This window comes from Protomyctophum parallelum, assembly GCF_964188405.1.
Source record: "Protomyctophum parallelum genome assembly, chromosome: 5".
Classification (NCBI taxonomy): domain Eukaryota; kingdom Metazoa; phylum Chordata; class Actinopteri; order Myctophiformes; family Myctophidae; genus Protomyctophum; species Protomyctophum parallelum.
In genome coordinates this window covers 12304186-12329759 of record NC_139702.1, presented here as the reverse complement: position 1 = coordinate 12329759, position 25574 = coordinate 12304186, and the positions used below count along the sequence as shown (strand labels likewise).

Below are 25574 nucleotides of genomic sequence, written 5' to 3'. Positions count from 1 at the left end.
ACTCGCGAGCTTGTAGGTCTGCTATTTTTGAGAAATCGTGAAAATGTGGCACATATCTTTGAATTCTTTGAGAGCGAAAACATTTTCATCTCAAAAACTTTGCTTCTGAGGGGGGTCCCTAGAACGACATACTTTCAGATGGGGGTCGGCAGCCAATTACAGATAACTCTGGGGGTCCTTGGCATGGAAAAGGTCCACTGTCACCACTGTCATAGAAACATAGGTTTTCAGAACACTGTTCATTTTTGAGTGGTGCAACCACTCCTACAACCAGCAATGTCCCTATGCGGCTATGTGGCCATGAGCACGAGTATATGACTATAGGGTACCAGTAGGGGGCGCCAGAGAGAGAGAGAGAGAGAGAGAGAGAGAGAGAGAGAGAGAGAGAGAGAGGTGGGAGGGGGATTTTTTTTAATCATCCTTAGGTCTAAATGGGTTACAGAAGGGGGGGGGTGGGGGGGGGGGGTTTACAGGAGTGTCAGGGTGTTATCAATGTGTCACACATAAGCACATAATGACGCTGTTTTCAGTCTACGATTCATTGTTTTTATTAGGACGGACTGACATCCATAATCAACAAGCATGAGAGGTGGTGATATATATATATTATGGTCCAAGATTATATATATATATATATATATATATATATATATATATATATATATATATATATATATATATATAATACCGTTGAAGCATTATAATCACAATTCAGCCATTATATTTTCCACTATACAAGCAACCACTATTAATTTGGAATCATCATCAGTGAAAAACCCATTCATAAAAACATGATTACGGTAACAGCAGTAAAGGTGTTGAAATTATAGCACTATACAGTTTACTGTAACTACATTAATCAATAGCTATTTTGGACACTTTTTCTTACAGCGGGCCTACAAGCTCGCAACACATCACGATGTGATGTAGATTGTCTATTTTAGCTGTGTTTTTTCTTTGTTTGTTACTTGTACGAACTACGAAGACGTATGTAGGACTTAAGTATAGTTAAAAGTACAATACCGTACTGAAACAACAGTTCTTTTGGCGTATTTTCTCTTCACTTCAGGAAAACGTGTATGATTGTGCATGCCTGTGCGGTTGTGTGTTGGGTGTCACATTTATCACACAGAGTAGTGAATAAAAAAAGTTTATCTCAGTGAAATGGAGTGTACCAGCCGCACGGTAGCTGAATGTCAAAGCCAAACGCTGCTGTAGGTCACACTCTGCTGAGGCAATTTAAGGTGACGTCCAATTCCTTGTGACAAGCCGTGTATGTGTCTGTAAATGTGCAAGTGTTTGAGTGTGTGTGAGTGTGTGTGTGTGTGTGTGTGTGTGTGTGTGTGGGAGAGGGTGTGTGTATGTCACCTAATTCACTCTGACAACCTGATAACATATTTCATGTCAAGCCGTTTGACATCATTAACTAATAAAGATCGATTGCACTTTGTTCCCCCTCGATGACTTTGGTCGCACTGTCACCCTGCAGTTGCCGGCGCGTTGTTTTTGCGTGCGTGTGTGTGTGTGTGTGTGTGTGTGCGTGCACGCACGATTGGCAGTTTTTTTTTCTCGTGCTCAGCACTTTCCTGCCCAGAGATCAGAACACTTTGGCTGGACCCACCCTTCTCCCATAATGCTTTGCAGGCAGAAGTCTTGGAAATACTGCAGGAGGTGGCTGAGAGAGAGAGAGAGAGAGGGAGAGAGGTGTAATCTTGTGATTTAGCAAACACACACATCTACAAAAGAAGGGACACGCACACACATGCAGTGTGCACGCACACATGCACACATGCACACACGTCACACGCACACACACACGTTCACACAGTGACACTCAGCATCTCTCTCTATTTATTTGCATTTCATTTTCTCGGTGGAATAAAACACTGCTCACGCTGGCTACCGTAGGTGTCCGCTGACAGCAAACACATCTAAGCAATGAATAGTTACTTGGAGGCGGGCCTGTCAATACTTTATCTCTGTCATCCAACTGGTTTTTTCCCGTTCCGGAGCTAGTGTTGACACTTCTGTATCTGACTGCTAAGAAAAAACTGCCAGAGTAAGACTTTTGCTGTGAATAATGTGTGTCTTGGAGAGCAATGCGATCAGAGTTTTTCAAAGGGCTTTGACTCTGACAAAGTACAAAATGGCAATGTGACCTCAAACAATATTTACTCTTAAATAATTCCACTCCTACTCAGCACACTCACAAGTTGGCTTTCTGTCCCGGCGCCAGGTCCTTCCGGGGCACGGGGGACAGGGCCTCGTAGACGCGGGCGGCGCCCTCGCCGTGGATGGCGAAGAGGTTCACTTTGTTTATGTTGGGCGGGAAGTACGCCCAGGGCAGCAGGGCCACGCCGTACCACTTGTTCCCCGTGATCGTGGCGTTGAACGACAGGGGCAGTTGTTGCTATAGATAGACACAGACAAAGGTGACAGACAGGGGCAGTTGTTGCTATGGAGAGACCCAGACAGAGGTGACAGACAGGGGCAGTTGTTGCTATGGAGAGACCCAGACAAAGGTGACAGACAGGGGCAGTTGTTGCTATGGAGAGACCCAGACAAAGGTGACAGACAGGGGCAGTTGTTGCTATAGAGAGACCCAGACAAAGGTGACAGACAGGGGCAGTTGTTGCTATAGAGAGACCCAGACAAAGGTGACAGACAGGGGCAGTTGTTGCTATGGAGAGACCCAGACAAAGGTGACAGACAGGGGCAGTTGTTGCTATGGAGAGACCCAGACAAAGGAGACAGACAGGGGCAGTTGTTGCTATGGAGAGACCCAGACAAAGGTGACAGACAGGGGCAGTTGTTGCTATGGAGAGACCCAGACAAAGGTGACAGACAGGGGCAGTTGTTGCTATGGAGAGACCCAGACAAAGGTGACAGACAGGGGCAGTTGTTGCTATGGAGAGACCAAGACAGGGGCAGTTGTTGCTATAGAGACCCAGACAAAGGAGACAGACAGGGGCAGTTGTTGCTATAGAGAGACCCAGACAAAGGTGACAGACAGGGGCAGTTGTTGCTATAGAGACCCAGACAAAGGTGACAGACAGGGGCAGTTGTTGCTATAGAGACCCAGACAAAGGAGACAGACAGGGGCAGTTGTTGCTATAGAGACCCAGACAAAGGTGACAGACAGGGGCAGTTGTTGCTATAGAGAGACCCAGACAAAGGAGACAGACAGGGGCAGTTGTTGCTATGGAGAGACCCAGACAAAGGAGACAGACAGGGGCAGTTGTTGCTATGGAGAGACCCAGACAAAGGTGACAGACAGGGGCAGTTGTTGCTATGGAGAGACCCAGACAAAGGTGACAGACAGGGGCAGTTGTTGCTATGGAGAGACCCAGACAAAGGTGACAGACAGGGGCAGTTGTTGCTATGGAGAGACCCAGACAAAGGTGACAGACAGGGGCAGTTGTTGCTATGGAGAGACCCAGACAAAGGTGACAGACAGGGGCAGTTGTTGCTATGGAGAGACCCAGACAAAGGTGACAGACAGGGGCAGTTGTTGCTATGGAGAGACCCAGACAAAGGTGACAGACAGGGGCAGTTGTTGCTATAGAGACCCAGACAAAGGAGACAGACAGGGGCAGTTGTTGCTATGGAGAGACCCAGACAAAGGTGACAGACAGGGGCAGTTGTTGCTATAGAGAGAGACCCAGACAAAGGTGACAGACAGGGGCAGTTGTTGCTATGGAGAGACCAAGACAAAGGTGACAGACAGGGGCAGTTGTTGCTATGGAGAGACCAAGAGGAAAGTAACATTTACCGGCCAACAGCGCCATCAAAGTAATTAAATAGGGCGAAGCATCTTATTCTGAAAGGCATTTCACCTACAATCAGGAAGTTGAAAATCCGCTATGTCCCGCGATTGTCATTTAATACACCCAAAACGTACTTTTTTACAGAGGATCATATCATTTAGAGAAATGAGCCGCAATATACAAATCAAGCTTGTTTTGACCCAAAAAGAAGAATCCAAGATATTACGATTCTAAAATCATAGTCAGCGTAAGCCAGTTTCGGTGTTCACCGCACCGGAACCGGAGTTTTATGAGTGCGTACAGGACATGGATTGATATTAATATAGGCATCAAAAGGCGATCTCGGGGCAGAGGGCGTTTGGACAGGAAGCGTCAAAAGGCACCCACTGAGTTCAAGGAGAATTTCGGACTAGAAGGCTGTCTTACCTTTCTTTGTAGTCGTTACGTCCCCACCAAAGAGGTCCAGGTGTTATTTTGTGCAAAAGTGCATTTATTGGCTATTTCCCCTACCATAAGCCCTCAATGGGGCTTATGGTAGGGGTTGGGTTTTTGTGCTAATTCGCTTATTTCCATCTAAATAAGTAGTAAACTGTGCCGCTTGGGATACTATTTACATTATGAAGAGAGGACATATACAAAAATGATTTTTGAGCGATGGAAATAAGCAAATTAGCACAAAAACCCAAATGCCCCATTAAATTCAATGCAATTCAATTCAATTCATTGAGGGCTTATGGTAGGGGAAATAGCCAATAATTGCGCTTCTGCACAAAATATCACCTGGACCTCTTTGGTGGGGACGTAACAACTACAAATAAAGGAAAGAAAGCCTTCTAGTCTGAAATTATCCTTTAAAGTAGATGGATGTTCTTTACACATTCAATAAATACACATTCACTGCAGTTCTTGGACACGTACGGTCTGTCTGGCTCAGATCTGTGTCTACAAATCACACTATTCCTGTTTACCTAACCCTCGATTTCTGTTGTATTGTGTGTGGCCTATAGCCTACCTTGAATGACTGGCTTTCTCCGTGCAAAAACAACACCAACTGTTGTCCATGCCTGGAATACAAACATGGCATATAATTACGTCTCATTGTGAGAATTTGTGTATTTATATGTTTTTTGTTTCCATTATTTGTACAGTAAATAAATGCATGTGACTGCTATACTTACGGACAGAGCTCCACCTCCAGGTAATTATCTTTTAAGAAACTACTATCGTCCGACAGAAACATTGCCTCCACCACTGAAGAAGAAAAAGAGAGGATATTTCAAAAAGAGGTATTCAAAAAGGCACACAAGTAGTAGTAAGGGGCACCCTTGGTCCCCTAGGGACCTCGATGTATCGATTTCTGTACTGAGGGCACTCCCTAGGGACGAGGGGGCGTGGCCTAACCCTTTTTTTCCCCCGATGACGTCATTATATTGATTTTGCTGATTGGAGCTTCCGGTATCTGAGGATCTCATTATATTGATTTTGCATGAGTGTATTTCCATGTTTGTCAGTTTGAGTCAGCATATTGATTATCTACAAGACATAGCCATATGGTGGTAATGATTCTGTATGTGTGTCAACACCAAACATAGTATGTGTGTGTGGGCATATTGCATCCCCCTTCTTCTGAGCAGGGTGTGGGATTGGCATAATGGGACAGCATGGTCCCCCGACCCCCAACTCACGTCCAGCTCCAGAGACTAATGAAGTCTCACAGATCTATTGTTGGGAGTTAAGCTGTGTGTGGTGTGGTGTGTGTGTGTGTGTGTGTGTGTGTGTGTGTGTGTGTGTGTGTGTGTGTGTGTGTGTGTGTGTGTGTGTGTGTGTGTGTGTGTGTGCGTGCCTGCGATATTGATTATGTTTGCAAACGACCCCGTCTCATCCACCCTGCACCGACTTCCAGCTACTTCCCTCTGGTAGACGGTACAAACTAGGCATGCCACGGTATGAGATTTTACAGTACGGTACGATGCCGATATTGATAATCTATACCTCGGTATTCCAAGGTATTTATATTTATAAAAATAAAATAAAAAGATTGCCCCCCTGACCTATGTCTAGTGACTACCTCCACCTCCTTATAAGCCCTTCTTTGTTCCCCAACATGCAGGCCTACACACATATATATATATATATATATATATATATATATATCATAATATATGCCATGATTATGAATTGATTACCCTGGACCGAATGGAAACAAGACAGCAAGGACTTTTATCAGTGATCCCTTTGGATATGTGTTTGACTGTATCCTATACTGATTACACTTCTGCCAATAAAGTATTCAGTCAGTGAATCAATAGCTATTCCCCAGTCCCCATTGTATTTCACTGTACTATGGCACCCCCTAATGGCCGTTTTGTACCCAGTATGGTGGAGCAGAGGTGATGCAATCTGCGCATGATCACAACTGTCAATGTGTGCCTCCGTGTTGACAGTCCACACTTAGTTACTACATATGGAAATATGGAATATACATTTGGATCTGGGCGTTTTTCACCATCACTAACTCAAAGGTAGGAAGCAACTTTTCAATCTACTGCATCTGTGGGGTGAAAATATTTGTGTTAAGTGTTGTTGAGGTTGTTGTAACCGTTTGTTTTTTACTGTTTGGTAAAGTTTTGCATGGTTCAGGTGTCTTAATGTTTTGTTTTATTGTATGACTTGGATTATTTTGGTACGTGGTGGCGTATTTTGTGACATTTGCATGGTTCAGGGTGTCTTAATGTTTTGTTTTAATGTATGACTTGGGTTATTTTTGGTATGTGGTGTGGTGTTTTGTGAGTTTTGCATGGTTCAGGGTGTCTTAAGGTTTTGTTTTAATGTATGACTTGGGTTATTTTTGGTATGTGATGTGGTGTTTTATGACATCTGCATGGTTCAGGGTGTCTTAAGGTTTTGTTTTAATGTATGACATGGGTTATTTTTGGTATGTGGTGTGGTGTTTTGTGAGTTTTGCATGGTTCATGATGTCTTAATGTTTTGTTTTAATGTATGACATGGGTTATTTTTGGTATGTGGTGTGGTGTTTTGTGAGTTTTGCATGGTTCAGGGTGTCTTAAGGTTTTGTTTTAATGTATGACTTGGGTTATTTTTGGTATGTGATGTGGTGTTTTGTGACATGTGCATGGTTCAGGTTGTCTTAAGGTTTTATTTTAATGTATGACTTGGGTTATTTTTGGTATGTGGTGTGGTGTTTTGTGAGTTTTGCATGGTTCATGATGTCTTAATGTTTTGGTTTAATGTATGACTTGGGTTATTTTTGGTAAGTGGTGGTGTATTTTGTGACATTTGCATGGTTCACGGTGTCTTAATGTTTTGTTTTAATGTATGACTTGGGTTATTTTTGGTATGTGATGTGGTGTTTTGTGACATGTGCATGGTTCAGGGTGTCTTAAGGTTTTGTTTTAATGTATGACTTGGGTTATTTTTGGTATGTGATGTGGTGTTTTGTGACATGTGCATGGTTCAGGGTGTCTTAAGGTTTTGTTTTAATGTATGACTTGGGTTATTTTTGGTAAGTGGTGGTGTATTTTGTGACATCTGCATGGTTCAGGGTGTCTTAAGGTTTTGTTTTAATGTATGACATGGGTTATTTTTGGTATGTGGTGTGGTGTTTTGTGAGTTTTGCATGGTTCAGGGTGTCTTAATGTTTTGTTTTAATGTATGACTTGGGTTATTTTTGGTATGTGATGTGGTGTTTTGTGACATGTGCATGGTTCAGGGTGTCTTAAGGTTTTGTTTTAATGTATGACTTGGGTTATTTTTGGTATGTGATGTGGTGTTTTGTGACATGTGCATGGTTCAGGGTGTCTTAAGGTTTTGTTTTAATGTATGACTTGGGTTATTTTTGGTAAGTGGTGGTGTATTTTGTGACATCTGCATGGTTCAGGGTGTCTTAAGGTTTTGTTTTAATGTATGACATGGGTTATTTTTGGTATGTGGTGTGGTGTTTTGTGAGTTTTGCATGGTTCAGGGTGTCTTAAGGTTTTGTTTTAATGTATGACTTGGGTTATTTTTGGTATGTGATGTGGTGTTTTGTGACATGTGCATGGTTCAGGGTGTCTTAAGGTTTTGTTTTAATGTATGACTTGGGTTATTTTTGGTATGTGATGTGGTGTTTTGTGACATGTGCATGGTTCAGGGTGTCTTAAGGTTTTGTTTTAATGTATGACTTGGGTTATTTTTGGTAAGTGGTGGTGTATTTTGTGACATCTGCATGGTTCAGGGTGTCTTAAGGTTTTGTTTTAATGTATGACATGGGTTATTTTTGGTATGTGGTGTGGTGTTTTGTGAGTTTTGCATGGTTCAGGGTGTCTTAATGTTTTGTTTTAATGTATGACATGGGTTATTTTTGGTATGTGGTGTGGTGTTTTGTGAGTTTTGCATGGTTCAGGGTGTCTTAAGGTTTTGTTTTAATGTATGACTTGGGTTATTTTTGGTATGTGATGTGGTGTTTTGTGACATGTGCATGGTTCAGGTTGTCTTAAGGTTTTATTTTAATGTATGACTTGGGTTATTTTTGGTATGTGGTGGTGTTTTGTGAGTTTTGCATGGTTCATGATGTCTTAATGTTTTGGTTTAATGTATGACTTGGGTTATTTTTGGTAAGTGGTGGTGTATTTTGTGACATTTGCATGGTTCACGGTGTCTTAATGTTTTGTTTTAATGTATGACATGGGTTATTTTTGGTATGTGGTGTGGTGTTTTGTGAGTTTTGCATGGTTCAGGGTGTCTTAAGGTTTTGTTTTAATGTATGACTTGGGTTATTTTTGGTATGTGATGTGGTGTTTTGTGACATGTGCATGGTTCAGGGTGTCTTAAGGTTTTGTTTTAATGTATGACTTGGGTTATTTTTGGTAAGTGGTGGTGTATTTTGTGACATCTGCATGGTTCAGGGTGTCTTAATGTTTTATTTTAATGTATGACTTGGGTTATTTTTGGTAAGTGGTGGTGTATTTTGTGACATTTGCATGGTTCAGGTTGTCTTAAGGTTTTATTTTAATGTATGACTTGGGTTATTTTTGGTATGTGGTGTGGTGTTTTGTGACAGTTGCATGGTTCATGATGTCTTAATGTTTTGGTTTAATGTATGACTTGGGTTATTTTTGGTAAGTGGTGGTGTATTTTGTGACATTTGCATGGTTCACGGTGTCTTAATGTTTTGTTTTAATGTATGACATGGGTTATTTTTGGTATGTGGTGTGGTGTTTTGTGACATTTGCATGGTTCATGATGTCGTAATGTTTTGGTTTAATGTATGACTTGGGTTATTTTTGGTAAGTGGTGGTGTATTTTGTGACATTTGCATGGTTCAGGTTGTCTTAAGGTTTTATTTTAATGTATGACATGGGTTATTTTTGGTACGTGGTGTGGTGTTTTGTGACATTTGCACGGTTCATGATGTCTTAATGTTTTGGTTTAATGTATGACTTGGGTTATTTTTTGGTAGATGGTGGTGTATTTTGTGACATTTGCATGGGTCAGGGTGTCTTAATGTTTTGTTTTAATGCATGACATGGGTTATTTTTGGTACGTGGTGATGTATTTTTGGTATGTGGGTATGTGGTTGGGGAATTTTTACATGGTTCATGATGTCTTAATGATTTGTTTAAGGTATGAGTTGTATTATTTTGGTAAGTGATTGTATGTTTTGTGGCATTTGCATGGTTCAGGTTGGCTTAATGGTTTATTTTAATGTATGACTTGGATTATTTTTGGTACATGGGGGTGTATTTTGTGGCGTTTGCATGGTGCATGGTTCAGGCATGCCGCGGGCATGTCTGTGGCCGTTTGAGGTGTGAGGTTGGGGTTAATACTGAGTAATGTACGGTTAGTTCATGGTAGTAGGGTACATGTTTAAAGTAATCATGTATATCATATTGGCGTAACTAAATTTGAAATGAGTTGAGTGGACTATGTATTTTTAGATGAACACAATATGTTGTTCACCTACAATTATTGGGATCGATGACTAGAGTAGACTGACGGCATTTTACAATAGCTACTATTACGTATTATTGACATTTAAAGTTAGATAGACTATAGTCTATACGACATGGTGGTATAGGCATCCATGGATTTCCAGGGAATTCAACCCGAATCTGTAGACGGGGTCTGTACACAAAACACAATGTTTTGTGTTGACAATAACTACGAGGCAATAACAGCCATCATACTAGTAAATATTATGTATACTAGTTAAATTATCTAAACTCTGTGATTTGGCATAGACATTTTTCACGACACATAGGAAGAGTCTAAACTACATGCATAATAATAAAATATGGTTGAATGTTTCAAATAGTGGATAGTTAGAATGGGTCATGCATGTTTTTAATACAAGCACCTTAACATCACCATGTCTGATGGTGCAGTGTGTAAATGTAACAGGTTATCTACATTGTGTATACTAAAGCATGTAATACTGATGTACCGATGTTTTTCCAAGAGTTCAGATCGTATAGTTTAGAAAATTGTGTAAGTCTATACTATACGAGGTCTTTAGATCATGGTCAGCACCAAATAGCATACCAAAAGTCTGTATCTTATGTTTATCAGGTTTTATTTTGATCAGAAAATAGACAATTATCCAGATGAACATACACTGTAGCACAACATGGAGCAAAATGTACAAGACAATGAATTCACCAGGACATCAAATATACTCAGTCATCAACTATTTCTAATGTATATATATATATATATATATATATATATATATATATATATATATATATATATATATATATATATAGATATATATACGATGATGCAATCAGGTCAATCATAGTGGCAATAGTTATGTCCTTGATTATTATTTTTTGGATCATATCAGGGTAAATCCTTCCAGTAATGCAAATAAGATGTACATAGCCTATGGATTCTTGACATTGGCAGTGGTCCTACCTCAATACCGCTAGTTCTCAATACCTTAATAACCCCCGGTATAAAATCATCAGTCCACAACTTGTTCATTAAATCTTTAAAATGATTGTAGAAGTAATATCGGGGCGTAATATTCAAACATGTGTGCTCGGTTTGACTAGAATGGTCTATGCGGCAGCCGTTGCAATCATCCTTCATCTGTTTGGTTATAGCGTTTGCGAGTAGTTGACCAACATGTATTTTCAGAATATCTGTAAGATTTGTGGGGTTTGTCCCAGCAAACTCATCCAAAGTCAGTGGCCAATTCAGGGGGTATGGCGGCGAAAGCAATGGTGTGTCGGAGGCTGGAGGGTCATGGGGAGCAGTTGAATTTGGGGGTGATAGGTCTACCCTCTCAAAATACTCTGTGTCCCCCGTACCATAGCCCCAAAATGCCCTCTCAAAATGTTCATCGTTCTCCGGATCATAGTCGCAAAATGCCCGGGCATCATCATATTCATCGCTGTCCGTATCTGCAGTAGTGATGTTATGCCACCACGGGGGGTGTATACATGGTCCATTGCGGGTCCATCCACCATGAGAGGTCCCTTCATTCGAGTTTGATTCTCCCAATGAAGAAGTAGAATCCTCCATGGTGTGTGAATGGCGCAATATACTGGCAATAAGGATATTATCTACATCTATGCAACTACTCTATATAGCCTATGCCGTGGACTCTCCAAGCTTAAATTATAAAGTATATTGATCAATATTGTTCAAAATCGTATGGCTAATAATTAACAAAAATTAATACATGTACATGTAGAAACATGCATTATTTTTTAGATACTGGTTTGAAACTGCTGACGACAACATAAGTTAATAGCCTAGTTGAAATGTATCAGTGTAAATGTATTGTAGACACTACCATGAATAATCACTGAGAGGGGTGGGGTGTATAGCTAAGGAACAAACTAATTAAAAGGGAGGGCTCAGATCTAGATGTATGTATAGAGCAAAGAGAGTTAGGCTTATTCACACCAGAGGATAAGGCTTATTCACACCAGAGGATAAGGCTATAGGAGATAATTTCTCAGGAAACACCATTTGTCATCAACTATCTCCTCTCAGTATTAGTCATGGAGGCTATGGGTAAACCACGTAACCCCGTTGAACCTGTGGAGCACCAGTCATATAGACCGTATATTACCCCTCTCAGACTAGAGGAATATAATTCAACACGGGGTAAATTTGTCTATACCCGTGATTTTGAATTATACAAAGAGAGGGCAGAGGACGAGATCATGGCCGGGGAGCTGCTAAGTAACCATATGTCGAGAATCGATGAGCAGGACTTCGAGTCGGACGGGTTAATAATCGATACGGATGAGGAATATTTTGCTAGCATCGAACCGTTGGACATGACTACGAGCAAGAAAACTCCTGGACTGTCCGAAAATGCGGAATTTGTACACCTCTCCCTTACAACCCCGTCCTCCCGAGCACCGAACTCTGAACCAGAGAACTACTCCAATCCACCACCATCCCCTGCAGACTCTGGTGATGAGGACGTACCCTCCCCTCTGTCTGCACCCAAGGCATGTCGACGATCTCAGCGTCTGCTTCACCTAAAAACTAGATGGTTGAAACCCAACTCTACCTGATTGAAACCCCAAAGCGAATGGGAATGAACTGAACATGTCTATTAAATGTAATGTGTAACATACTTGTGTAAATACGTGCTATGTTTCTCAGTAATAAAAAATAATGCATGTTTCTACATGTACATGTATTAATTTTTGTTAATTATTAGCCATACGATTTTGAACAATATTGATCAATATACTTTATAATTTAAGCTTGGAGAGTCCACGGCATAGGCTATATAGAGTAGTTGCATAGATGTAGATAATATCCTTATTGCCAGTATATTGCGCCATTCACACACCATGGAGGATTCTACTTCTTCATTGGGAGAATCAAACTCGAATGAAGGGACCTCTCATGGTGGATGGACCCGCAATGGACCATGTATACACCCCCCGTGGTGGCATAACATCACTACTGCAGATACGGACAGCGATGAATATGATGATGCCCGGGCATTTTGCGACTATGATCCGGAGAACGATGAACATTTTGAGAGGGCATTTTGGGGCTATGGTACGGGGGACACAGAGTATTTTGAGAGGGTAGACCTATCACCCCCAAATTCAACTGCTCCCCATGACCCTCCAGCCTCCGACACACCATTGCTTTCGCCGCCATACCCCCTGAATTGGCCACTGACTTTGGATGAGTTTGCTGGGACAAACCCCACAAATCTTACAGATATTCTGAAAATACATGTTGGTCAACTACTCGCAAACGCTATAACCAAACAGATGAAGGATGATTGCAACGGCTGCCGCATAGACCATTCTAGTCAAACCGAGCACACATGTTTGAATATTACGCCCCGATATTACTTCTACAATCATTTTAAAGATTTAATGAACAAGTTGTGGACTGATGATTTTATACCGGGGGTTATTAAGGTATTGAGAACTAGCGGTATTGAGGTAGGACCACTGCCAATGTCAAGAATCCATAGGCTATGTACATCTTATTTGCATTACTGGAAGGATTTACCCTGATATGATCCAAAAAATAATAATCAAGGACATAACTATTGCCACTATGATTGACCTGATTGCATCATCGTATATATATATATATATATATATATATATATATATATATATATATATATATATATATATATATATACATTAGAAATAGTTGATGACTGAGTATATTTGATGTCCTGGTGAATTCATTGTCTTGTACATTTTGCTCCATGTTGTGCTACAGTGTATGTTCATCTGGATAATTGTCTATTTTCTGATCAAAATAAAACCTGATAAACATAAGATACAGACTTTTGGTATGCTATTTGGTGCTGACCATGATCTAAAGACCTCGTATAGTATAGACTTACACAATTTTCTAAACTATACGATCTGAACTCTTGGAAAAACATCGGTACATCAGTATTACATGCTTTAGTATACACAATGTAGATAACCTGTTACATTTACACACTGCACCATCAGACATGGTGATGTTAAGGTGCTTGTATTAAAAACATGCATGACCCATTCTAACTATCCACTATTTGAAACATTCAACCATATTTTATTATTATGCATGTAGTTTAGACTCTTCCTATGTGTCGTGAAAAATGTCTATGCCAAATCACAGAGTTTAGATAATTTAACTAGTATACATAATATTTACTAGTATGATGGCTGTTATTGCCTCGTAGTTATTGTCAACACAAAACATTGTGTTTTGTGTACAGACCCCGTCTACAGATTCGGGTTGAATTCCCTGGAAATCCATGGATGCCTATACCACCATGTCGTATAGACTATAGTCTATCTAACTTTAAATGTCAATAATACGTAATAGTAGCTATTGTAAAATGCCGTCAGTCTACTCTAGTCATCGATCCCAATAATTGTAGGTGAACAACATATTGTGTTCATCTAAAAATACATAGTCCACTCAACTCATTTCAAATTTAGTTACGCCAATATGATATACATGATTACTTTAAACATGTACCCTACTACCATGAACTAACCGTACATTACTCAGTATTAACCCCAACCTCACACCTCAAACGGCCACAGACATGCCCGCGGCATGCCTGAACCATGCACCATGCAAACGCCACAAAATACACCCCCATGTACCAAAAATAATCCAAGTCATACATTAAAATAAACCATTAAGCCAACCTGAACCATGCAAATGCCACAAAACATACAATCACTTACCAAAATAATACAACTCATACCTTAAACAAATCATTAAGACATCATGAACCATGTAAAAATTCCCCAACCACATACCCACATACCAAAAATACATCACCACGTACCAAAAATAACCCATGTCATGCATTAAAACAAAACATTAAGACACCCTGACCCATGCAAATGTCACAAAATACACCACCATCTACCAAAAAATAACCCAAGTCATACATTAAACCAAAACATTAAGACATCATGAACCGTGCAAATGTCACAAAACACCACACCACGTACCAAAAATAACCCATGTCATACATTAAAATAAAACCTTAAGACAACCTGAACCATGCAAATGTCACAAAATACACCACCACTTACCAAAAATAACCCAAGTCATACATTAAACCAAAACATTACGACATCATGAACCATGCAAATGTCACAAAACACCACACCACATACCAAAAATAACCCATGTCATACATTAAAACAAAACATTAAGACACCGTGAACCATGCAAATGTCACAAAATACACCACCACTTACCAAAAATAACCCAAGTCATACATTAAACCAAAACATTAAGACATCATGAACCATGCAACTGTCACAAAACACCACACCACATACCAAAAATAACCCAAGTCATACATTAAAATAAAACCTTAAGACAACCTGAACCATGCAAATGTCACAAAATACACCACCACTTACCAAAAATAACCCAAGTCATACATTAAAATAAAACATTAAGACACCCTGAACCATGCAGATGTCACAAAATACACCACCACTTACCAAAAATAACCCAAGTCATACATTAAAACAAAACCTTAAGACACCCTGAACCATGCACATGTCACAAAACACCACATCACATACCAAAAATAACCCAAGTCATACATTAAAACAAAACCTTAAGACACCCTGAACCATGCAAAACTCACAAAACACCACACCACATACCAAAAATAACCCATGTCATACATTAAAACAAAACATTAAGACACCGTGAACCATGCAAATGTCACAAAATACACCACCACTTACCAAAAATAACCCAAGTCATACATTAAACCAAAACATTAAGACATCATGAACCATGCAAAACTCACAAAACACCACCACATACCAAAAATAACCCAAGTCATACATTAAAATAAAACCTTAAGACAACCTGAACCATGCACATGTCACAAAACACCACATCACATACCAAAAATAACCCAAGTCATACATTAAAACAAAACCTTAAGACACCCTGAACCATGCAAAACTCACAAAACACCACACCACATACCAAAAATAACCCATGTCATACATTAAAACAAAACATTAAGACACCCTGAACCATGCAAAACTCACAAAACACCACACCACATACCAAAAATAACCCATGTCATACATTAAAACAAAACCTTAAGACACCCTGAACCATGCAGATGTCACAAAATACACCACCACTTACCAAAAATAACCCAAGTCATACATTAAAACAAAACCTTAAGACACCCTGAACCATGCACATGTCACAAAACACCACATCACATACCAAAAATAACCCAAGTCATACATTAAAACAAAACCTTAAGACACCCTGAACCATGCACATGTCACAAAACACCACATCACATACCAAAAATAACCCAAGTCATACATTAAAACAAAACCTTAAGACACCCTGAACCATGCAAAACTCACAAAACACCACACCACATACCAAAAATAACCCATGTCATACATTAAAACAAAACCTTAAGACACCCTGAACCATGCAGATGTCACAAAATACACCACCACTTACCAAAAATAACCCAAGTCATACATTAAAACAAAACCTTAAGACACCCTGAACCATGCACATGTCACAAAACACCACATCACATACCAAAAATAACCCAAGTCATACATTAAAACAAAACCTTAAGACACCCTGAACCATGCACATGTCACAAAACACCACATCACATACCAAAAATAACCCAAGTCATACATTAAAACAAAACATTAAGACACCCTGAACCATGCAAAACTCACAAAACACCACACCACATACCAAAAATAACCCATGTCATACATTAAAACAAAACCTTAAGACACCCTGAACCATGCAGATGTCACAAAATACACCACCACTTACCAAAAATAACCCAAGTCATACATTAAAACAAAACCTTAAGACACCCTGAACCATGCACATGTCACAAAACACCACATCACATACCAAAAATAACCCAAGTCATACATTAAAACAAAACCTTAAGACACCCTGAACCATGCACATGTCACAAAACACCACATCACATACCAAAAATAACCCAAGTCATACATTAAAACAAAACATTAAGACACCGTGAACCATGCAAATGTCACAAAATACACCACCACTTACCAAAAATAACCCAAGTCATACATTAAACCAAAACATTAAGACATCATGAACCATGCAAAACTCACAAAACACCACACCACATACCAAAAATAACCCAAGTCATACATTAAAATAAAACCTTAAGACAACCTGAACCATGCACATGTCACAAAACACCACATCACATACCAAAAATAACCCAAGTCATACATTAAAACAAAACCTTAAGACACCCTGAACCATGCAAAACTCACAAAACACCACACCACATACCAAAAATAACCCATGTCATACATTAAAACAAAACATTAAGACATCATGAACCATGCAAAACTCACAAAACACCACACCACATACCAAAAATAACCCATGTCATACATTAAAACAAAACCTTAAGACACCCTGAACCATGCAGATGTCATAAAACACCACATCACATACCAAAAATAACCCAAGTCATACATTAAAACAAAACCTTAAGACACCCTGAACCATGCAAAACTCACAAAACACCACACCACATACCAAAAATAACCCAAGTCATACATTAAAACAAAACATTAAGACACCCTGAACCATGCAAATGTCACAAAATACGCCACCACGTACCAAAATAATCCAAGTCATACAATAAAACAAAACATTAAGACACCTGAACCATGCAAAACTTTACCAAACAGTAAAAAACAAACGGTTACAACAACCTCAACAACACTTAACACAAATATTTTCACCCCACAGATGCAGTAGATTGAAAAGTTGCTTCCTACCTTTGAGTTAGTGATGGTGAAAAACGCCCAGATCCAAATGTATATTCCATATTTCCATATGTAGTAACTAAGTGTGGACTGTCAACACGGAGGCACACATTGACAGTTGTGATCATGCGCAGATTGCATCACCTCTGCTCCACCATACTGGGTACAAAACGGCCATTAGGGGGTGCCATAGTACAGTGAAATACAATGGGGACTGGGGAATAGCTATTGATTCACTGACTGAATACTTTATTGGCAGAAGTGTAATCAGTATAGGATACAGTCAAACACATATCCAAAGGGATCACTGATAAAAGTCCTTGCTGTCTTGTTTCCATTCGGTCCAGGGTAATCAATTCATAATCATGGCATATATTATGATATATATATATATATATATATATATATATATATGTGTGTAGGCCTGCATGTTGGGGAACAAAGAAGGGCTTATAAGGAGGTGGAGGTAGTCACTAGACATAGGTCAGGGGGGCAATCTTTTTATTTTATTTTTATAAATATAAATACCTTGGAATACCGAGGTATAGATTATCAATATCGGCATCGTACCGTACTGTAAAATCTCATACCGTGGCATGCCTAGTTTGTACCGTCTACCAGAGGGAAGTAGCTGGAAGTCGGTGCAGGGTGGATGAGACGGGGTCGTTTGCAAACATAATCAATATCGCAGGCACGCACACACACACACACACACACACACACACACACACACACACACACACACACACACACACACACACACACACACACACACACACACACCACACCACACACAGCTTAACTCCCAACAATAGATCTGTGAGACTTCATTAGTCTCTGGAGCTGGACGTGAGTTGGGGGTCGGGGGACCATGCTGTCCCATTATGCCAATCCCACACCCTGCTCAGAAGAAGGGGGATGCAATATGCCCACACACACATACTATGTTTGGTGTTGACACACATACAGAATCATTACCACCATATGGCTATGTCTTGTAGATAATCAATATGCTGACTCAAACTGACAAACATGGAAATACACTCATGCAAAATCAATATAATGAGATCCTCAGATACCGGAAGCTCCAATCAGCAAAATCAATATAATGACGTCATCGGGGGAAAAAAAGGGTTAGGCCACGCCCCCTCGTCCCTAGGGAGTGCCCTCAGTACAGAAATCGATACATCGAGGTCCCTAGGGGACCAAGGGTGCCCCTTACTACTACTCACACATATTAACCACCTAGTTAAGTTATTACAAAAATAGTATACAGACACAACAATATATATATATATATATATATACAAACTCATGTTTATTCTACTCTAGATCATTTTAATGTATTTTCATCCGTATTGCTAATTGTCTTTCATGTTTGTTTCCTCCGCTGATGACGCGGAGGAGGGAACACGCCCCTCAGCGCACCAGTCGGGAATCGAACCCGGGACACCAGATGTGAGGTCGGCAGCACTACGGACTGCACCACCTTTCTGATCTAACCTTGATTCTATACCTCTGCATACCTCTGCATCTCTGTCTGTCAGACAGACAGAGATAATGAATATGTATAACTTGTCATCAATGAATCAAGTCGACCATTAGTGTGCAGCACTGCAGGTATAAGGAAGGGATGGAGTCATTTACAACTAAGGTCAAAAGGTATTCCAATCATGGTGTTCCAACCATACTAGGGGCGGCAGTGGCTCAGGGGTAGAGTGGCTGGTATATAGAACAGCCCGATGGTTCCCAGTTCGATCCCTGTGAGCTCCCCCAGAGTTAGTGTCCAAGTGTCCTTGAGCAAGACTCTGAACCCCTAATAAGTGCTCCTGATGTGCAGCAGGTTGGTGCGTTGCATGGCTTCCTCCACCATCAGTGCATGAATTAATGTGTGTGGTGAATGCAAAGCACTTTGGATTAAAAAAAAAACGCTATATAAATACACCATTTACCCTTTAAAGGTATATTCAGTGATTTCACTTAATTCAAATATCACTTATTTTTTTGTTTTGTTGTGATAATCCTCCCTACTATAGAGTGTGCTGGCCATATAAGGAGTTCCTCCCTGTCCCCAGTTAACCCCTGGGGGTCAAAACCTTAGGTTTCGTTTTTGACTCTCTATCCTGATTGGACGAAAGGCTGGGTCCCACAGCCAAAAACGAAACCTAAGGTTTTTTGAGTGAAATCACTGAATATACCTTTAAGTTTATTGTACCCTAGACCTACATTATGTAAGCTAGTGTGGGTAACAATTTAAGGAGTTGTAACCTCACAGAACCTGCAAACCTTGCAACACAAAAGTGCAGGACATGCGTTCCCAAATACACACTCACTACTCCTACACATTGTGGAGCACACCTGAATTTCCCCACGAGGATCAATAACGCTCTCTCTCTCTCTTTATAAACCTCTCTATCTTACACAATCAAACAAACACCATATCAACCTCTGCTCTGTGCTCAGCTGCTTTCAGTGCTGGTCACAACAATACAATACATTTCATACTTCCAGCATGATTTTCAATCTCCAGATATCAAACGTGCCAGATGTCTGGGAGTGCCCAGGGGGGCATATTATGTGAGCACTAAGCTCACGCTCCGGCTTCGAACCATTCACACATGACACAGCGAGCGAGACCCAGATTTGCATCTGAATTTGGTACTACAAAGTGTGAGTGCAGCACTGTCTCTCTCTCTCTCTCTCTCTCTCTCTCTGTTTCTGCATGGCACAACAGCGCCCCTACTGGTACTCATTATACTGGTTCTCATTAACACATGTTCCTTGGAGTGGTTGCACCACTCAAAAAATAACTGTTGGATAATCGGCGCTAAAGTCTCTTTAGTATGAACTCAGCATACTCTCTTTTTCAGGGAAAACGATCATTCTCATTAACCGAACAGAATGAGAATCATCCATAAGCAGACAGGTCGATAGCATGCAGGGCATATGCTCATTAGCATCCTCCTTGATTACGGTCTACGGTTGATTTCCAATATAATGATAAGTAACATTAATGAGGGCAAACGGTTGGCGCTTATTAACCAGGAATCGAACTTGAGGTCAATTGGATGAGGCTGCTACTCAACTTCATTATATAAGGTGCAGCTGCTGTGCCACTATTTTAATGTTAATGACATTTAATTAATACCTTCATAAGCTCATAAGCAGATAGAGTCCCTCTACAGTCTCTGTTTGTCTTTAGATTCTTAACTCACATCATATATACGGACATCACTTAGTAGTGGCAATTATTCATAATCTCATTTTAATGTTTAATCTAATTAAAAATAAGTCAACACTGCAGTTAATTATTATGAGAAAGTATTACTCTTTAGCAGCTGGTATTTTTGTTTTTATTGTGTCTGTGTGTGTGTGTGTGTGTGTGTGTGCGTGTCTGTGTGTTTGTGTGTGTGTGTGTGTGTGCGCACATGTGCGTGTGCATGTGTGTGTGTGTACTGTGCAGTGTGAAAGCATTTGCCTGGCTCCATTATGTTGATGCACATGGGCTGTATTCTGAGAATAAAAAAGCAGTTCCACATCAATAAACTTCCACATCCCTAGAGAGCCCATGTAGCCACGACGCCGTAGCAGCGTTCTAAAATCCCCTGTGTTCATTTATCCATTTGTAACTCTAAGATTGTACACGTGTTGTTCTGTGTCTTTACAAAATGTTATTCAATGTCGTGTACAAACCCTTTCCTTTAAATGAACACTAAGGACTTCACTGAGCGGCTAACTACTGTACGTCCCTTCTCACTAGGGATGTCCCAATTTCTGTGTTAGCCGATACCGAATATACCGATACCAGTGTCGTGATTTCATATTGTGTTTATCGCTATGTTATGTTGTGTTTATAGCTGACTCCTCACTCAAATGTGCACTTGCAGTTTGGGTTACTCCAAAGCAAACTCCACATGTCCCATGAACATTTGATTTACCTGCCATAGTGTCGACCTCTTACCCCTGCATGTGTCGGATCGGTGGTTAGACTGGCATATTCACCGATACCGATATGACAAATAACCCATTCTGGGCGGGAACCCCTTTTGGTGTTAGCGTTATCTCATGCTTTGTAGGTCTGCTATTTTTTTTAAATCGAAGAATGACAGAAAACTGTCAGGATGTAGAACACATTTTTAGAATCTGATCTCAGGTCAAAATGGGGCCGATCCGATACTTTTCCCGATACCAATACAGTATCGGGACATCTCTCTACTTCTCACCTTCGTAGTTCCAGAGATGGGGGAAGGGTTTGCCCGGGGGACCGTCGGGGGCAGCGGGGGAATCCCAGAAAGGAGCAAACACTTCTAACTTCAACCCTCCGTCTCCGGGAGACATCTTGAAGGTCACGGGGTCATGGTTCACGGGGAGACTGTCCCAGGTCGTCGTGATCTCATACGTCATCTCACTATAAAGAATAGAAAAAAGAAGAAAATGAGAAAGTCAAAGTCGTCCGATTTGTCACACACGTTATACCGCAGTGAAATCTGTTCTCCGCATTTGACCCCATCTTTACAGTCTTTCAGAATCGACAATGTAGAAAGGATCTAGTCTTGTTCGCAGCAGGTACAGTATAGCACGAGGCGGGCGACTTACTGACAATCGCAGTACAGTAGAACGTAGATTAACGAAATGCATCGTAGTCCGTAGGCGACCCCCATGTTGCCAACAGCGGTGAAACGTTTGCTGATTAAAACAGAGCCTTAATTCTTTGTGCTTTTATACTCAACAAGGGAGGAGACAGAAAGGTCAACAGTTGGTCATTGTGTTAGCTTGTTCGAGTTTAATCTCCATCTCACAAGGAGATAACGCATGGAAAATATCACATTTTGTAAACCACGCCCCGCTCATTTTCAGTAGCTACGCTTTGGCTACGCCACTTACAGCCATTTTGCAGTTCTACAGCCACTGTAGCTAGACTGAGTGACAACACATTGGGCAGTATATTATATGGAGCACAGGAGTTTGGAAGCAGTACAGTACAGTACAGTACAGTACAGTACAGTACAGTACAGTACAGTACAGTACAGTAGTAAACGTTCCGTACAGCTACATTGTTGGTAACTTTAACATTGTTTAATACATATTGTTTTGACACTCAGTAGGCGTTCCAACATGACTTTCGAATACACGCATACTCTCACATAGCATCAATTACGGATGTGAGGTTAGAGGTACCATATGAAATATTATATGACTAGTGAGTATCATGTATAAAAAGGATCTTTGTTGACTGACTCATTGTAAGTTGTACATGCACAGTACACTCCTCGTCAATGCAAGAGAGAGGAGCTGGCTTGTTAACAGGCTTGCTCATGTGCCCCCAAACCATAGATAGAGATAGAAATACAAACACATACTGCATTTACTGCTGGACTGATGCTGCTCGATCCGTGATAACAGTTCCAATTATAATATGCAGTCAGTTGATACAAATTATATACTAGTAAGGATGTATAATAATAAAATTAAGGTTGCTGCGTTAAAGGACCACCTTTCAACCTATCTTCATATACTAGGTCCTCACTAATGTTCATGATAAAATATCACAATGTTTTTCTACTGTCTCATAGGTTCAGAAACCCGTCCACCAGTGACATCATCGATGGGGAATCCAAGCTAACAAAAACTGCAGGCTTTCTAGTACTGAAAAGTTGCAATGCGAAAATGAAAGCCATTATTCTCACGATAATACAAATCTAAACATTTCTGTAAAATAATATTGTTTAAAATAATCTGCCTAACGAGATAGGTAAGATATAGGTTGAAAAGTGGTGAAGTGGTCCTTTAAGACTTAATTTACAAGGTACTGAATCCTGATGCCCACTCTGTTTTGGTGCCAATATTTACAAGTGCCCACTGCACTGTTTTGTTCAGCAATGGACTGTTTGTTCTCCTATGGTCAGGCAATCGCCTCCAGAGTCACCGAGAGAGACATAAATCATGTTTTTGTTTTGTTTTGTTTTGTTTTTCCTCAGGCTGTCAAGAGTCTCGAACAATGACCCAACTTCCTGGTCAAATGTCTTACTTGCTCACAACAGACATGCACACACAGCATTTATATTTTTCATTTTGGGACAACTCTCCTGCACGGTATCTTTCTCCGAATTTAACAAATTACACTACCTTCTGTTGTTGTATATCCAATGTCTACATATTGATATTGTTTTTTGCATGCATACATTGCACATATATTGATATTTAAATTGTACATTTGTATGGTTACTCACATTCTTTACATGTTACAATTGAAACACATAAATTATTGTTATATGTACTTGTATTATGCTTGGTTTAACTGCCTGCATGTCAACATTTGTTCCACACTTGCATGAGGATGTAAAATAAATTGAATCTAGCCTACATAAAAGTGAAAAAACAAACATCAAAGCACATGCACATCACGTCAATATGTCAGGGGCTGTTTTAACTCTTGTTCAAGGGCAGGTCGAACAAAGTCAATAGTTGTTTTTCGTATGATAGCCTGATAATAATGCTGACATTAAAGTGCAAGCAACATGTGTAACCTTTATTTAACCAGCGTGGAAAGGCAGAGATTAAAATAGGGTGCATTTTGCATCCCAAAACGCAGTTTGTAGTTAAGGGACACAATAAAACACCGACCTCTGCATCCACAGGATGCACTACTGTACTACTGTACTGTTTTTTTATTCTAGTTTATCTTGCAAGCTTTAGTTATAATAATAATTTCTTCTTCTGTTTTCTACATGAATATAACGACATTATAACCATATCAAATTAAATGGGAGTGAAATGCTGCAATTTGTAAAAATGGCAAAATATGACTCCTAACGTCGTTGAAGTGGGACTCATCTAAAAGACCATCCCTGCATCCCGGGACTCATTACATTGAAAACCTGTTTACATCACTGGAAAGGTAACGTGGCCACGCAGGTCTGACTTACGGGCAGTCCCCGCCTCCCCGGGGGAAAAGCCAGTTGAAATACAATCACACCACTTGGCCAGAGCCATTGCACCCTGCCAGCCGGACAAGAAAGGCAGCATTTACTACGTTGACACATGACAGTGACAAGTTGACAACCTCTCATCACCAGACATTCCACATGACAAGCAGCACAGCTTCGACCGACCACGGTTCACAATCACAATAGGATCGTATTCGTAGCACACTGCTGTGAAACATGCCATGTATAATAGTCCATAATGGGGAAGTTTGTTGGATCAATAATACATTTAAAAATCACACCCGTGTTAAGTGAGGGGCGCTTTTATCATCGTACATCATCATACAGATTCGGCACGAACAAGGGACTAAATTAATTTCGCTCCTATGCCACCAAAATGTGGAACGCCCTACCAACAGCCATTAAGACATGCAAATCCCTCGACTCCTTCAAAACCGCTCTCAAAGGGCACCTATACGGACGGCTGCAATTCAAAACTGGCCCCCGTAAAATCTGAATCCCCCCTCCTGTTCCCCCTCACTGTAGCCTATAGCCTATGTTTCTTTTCCTTTTTTACCTCCTATGATGATTTCCTGTTTTGACTATATACGTAGTTGACATTCTGACATAATGAGTACTTTTACTTTTGGTACTTGAAGACAAGTACATTTTGATGCCAATACTTATAGCCTACATTCATATACTTAGTTTGACCACAGCACACTGTTATGAAACATACTGTGTAGAATTAACTGTTTTAAACCAGAAGTTGTATCAATAATGAATACATTCTAAAATACTACAGTACAGTACAGTGACAGTGGTGACGTAATCGAAAAACAAAACAGCGCTGGTGGTCAGGTGACGTGTCGTGAAGAGGGTGAAAATACTATACACCCATAGATTATTAGTTAAAAGGATGTAGCGTAAATAAAAACCTACATTATCTCAACGCAGATACGCAGCAGATCCTAATCGTAGAGCTGCTTAATTCTGATCAAATGATCATAGACTGTAAACTAAAAGCTTCTGACTTCTGATCTTCTGCCGGGCGAATTGAAAGCGGAACTGTTGTT

General features: G+C 40.3%; 1 protein-coding gene across 2 annotated transcripts; it reads right to left on the bottom strand.

The window, feature by feature from the left end:
- Positions 1-978: 978 nt before the first annotated feature.
- Positions 979-25574, bottom strand: cUnh4orf33 (chromosome Un C4orf33 homolog). 2 transcript variants are annotated; one of them, XM_083765430.1, is made up of 6 exons: positions 25441-25574; positions 21796-21980; positions 4946-5018; positions 4780-4831; positions 2211-2410; positions 979-1675 (listed from the first exon to the last, which is right to left on the bottom strand). In XM_083765430.1, exons 2-6 carry the CDS (start codon positions 21974-21976, stop codon positions 1576-1578), a joined length of 606 nt encoding a protein of 201 aa, XP_083621556.1. In that variant the 5' UTR covers positions 21977-21980; positions 25441-25574; the 3' UTR covers positions 979-1575. The 2 variants fall into 2 exon arrangements, with proteins under 2 accessions (XP_083621556.1, XP_083621555.1); XM_083765429.1 differs by lacking the exon at positions 25441-25574 and adding an exon at positions 22169-22271.

Bases quoted from the DNA above. Each gene is read 5' to 3' on its own strand.
- cUnh4orf33 (XM_083765429.1), bottom strand. From the start codon at position 22,233: ATGGGGGTCGCCTACGGACTACGATGCATTTCGTTAATCTACGTTCTA. The intron at 21,981-22,168 runs GTAAGTCGCCCG...TATTCTTTATAG, and splicing joins CTACTGTACTGCGATTGTCA to TGAGATGACGTATGAGATCA. The intron at 4,832-4,945 runs GTAAGTATAGCA...TTTGTATTCCAG, and splicing joins CTGGAGGTGGAGCTCTGTCC to GCATGGACAACAGTTGGTGT.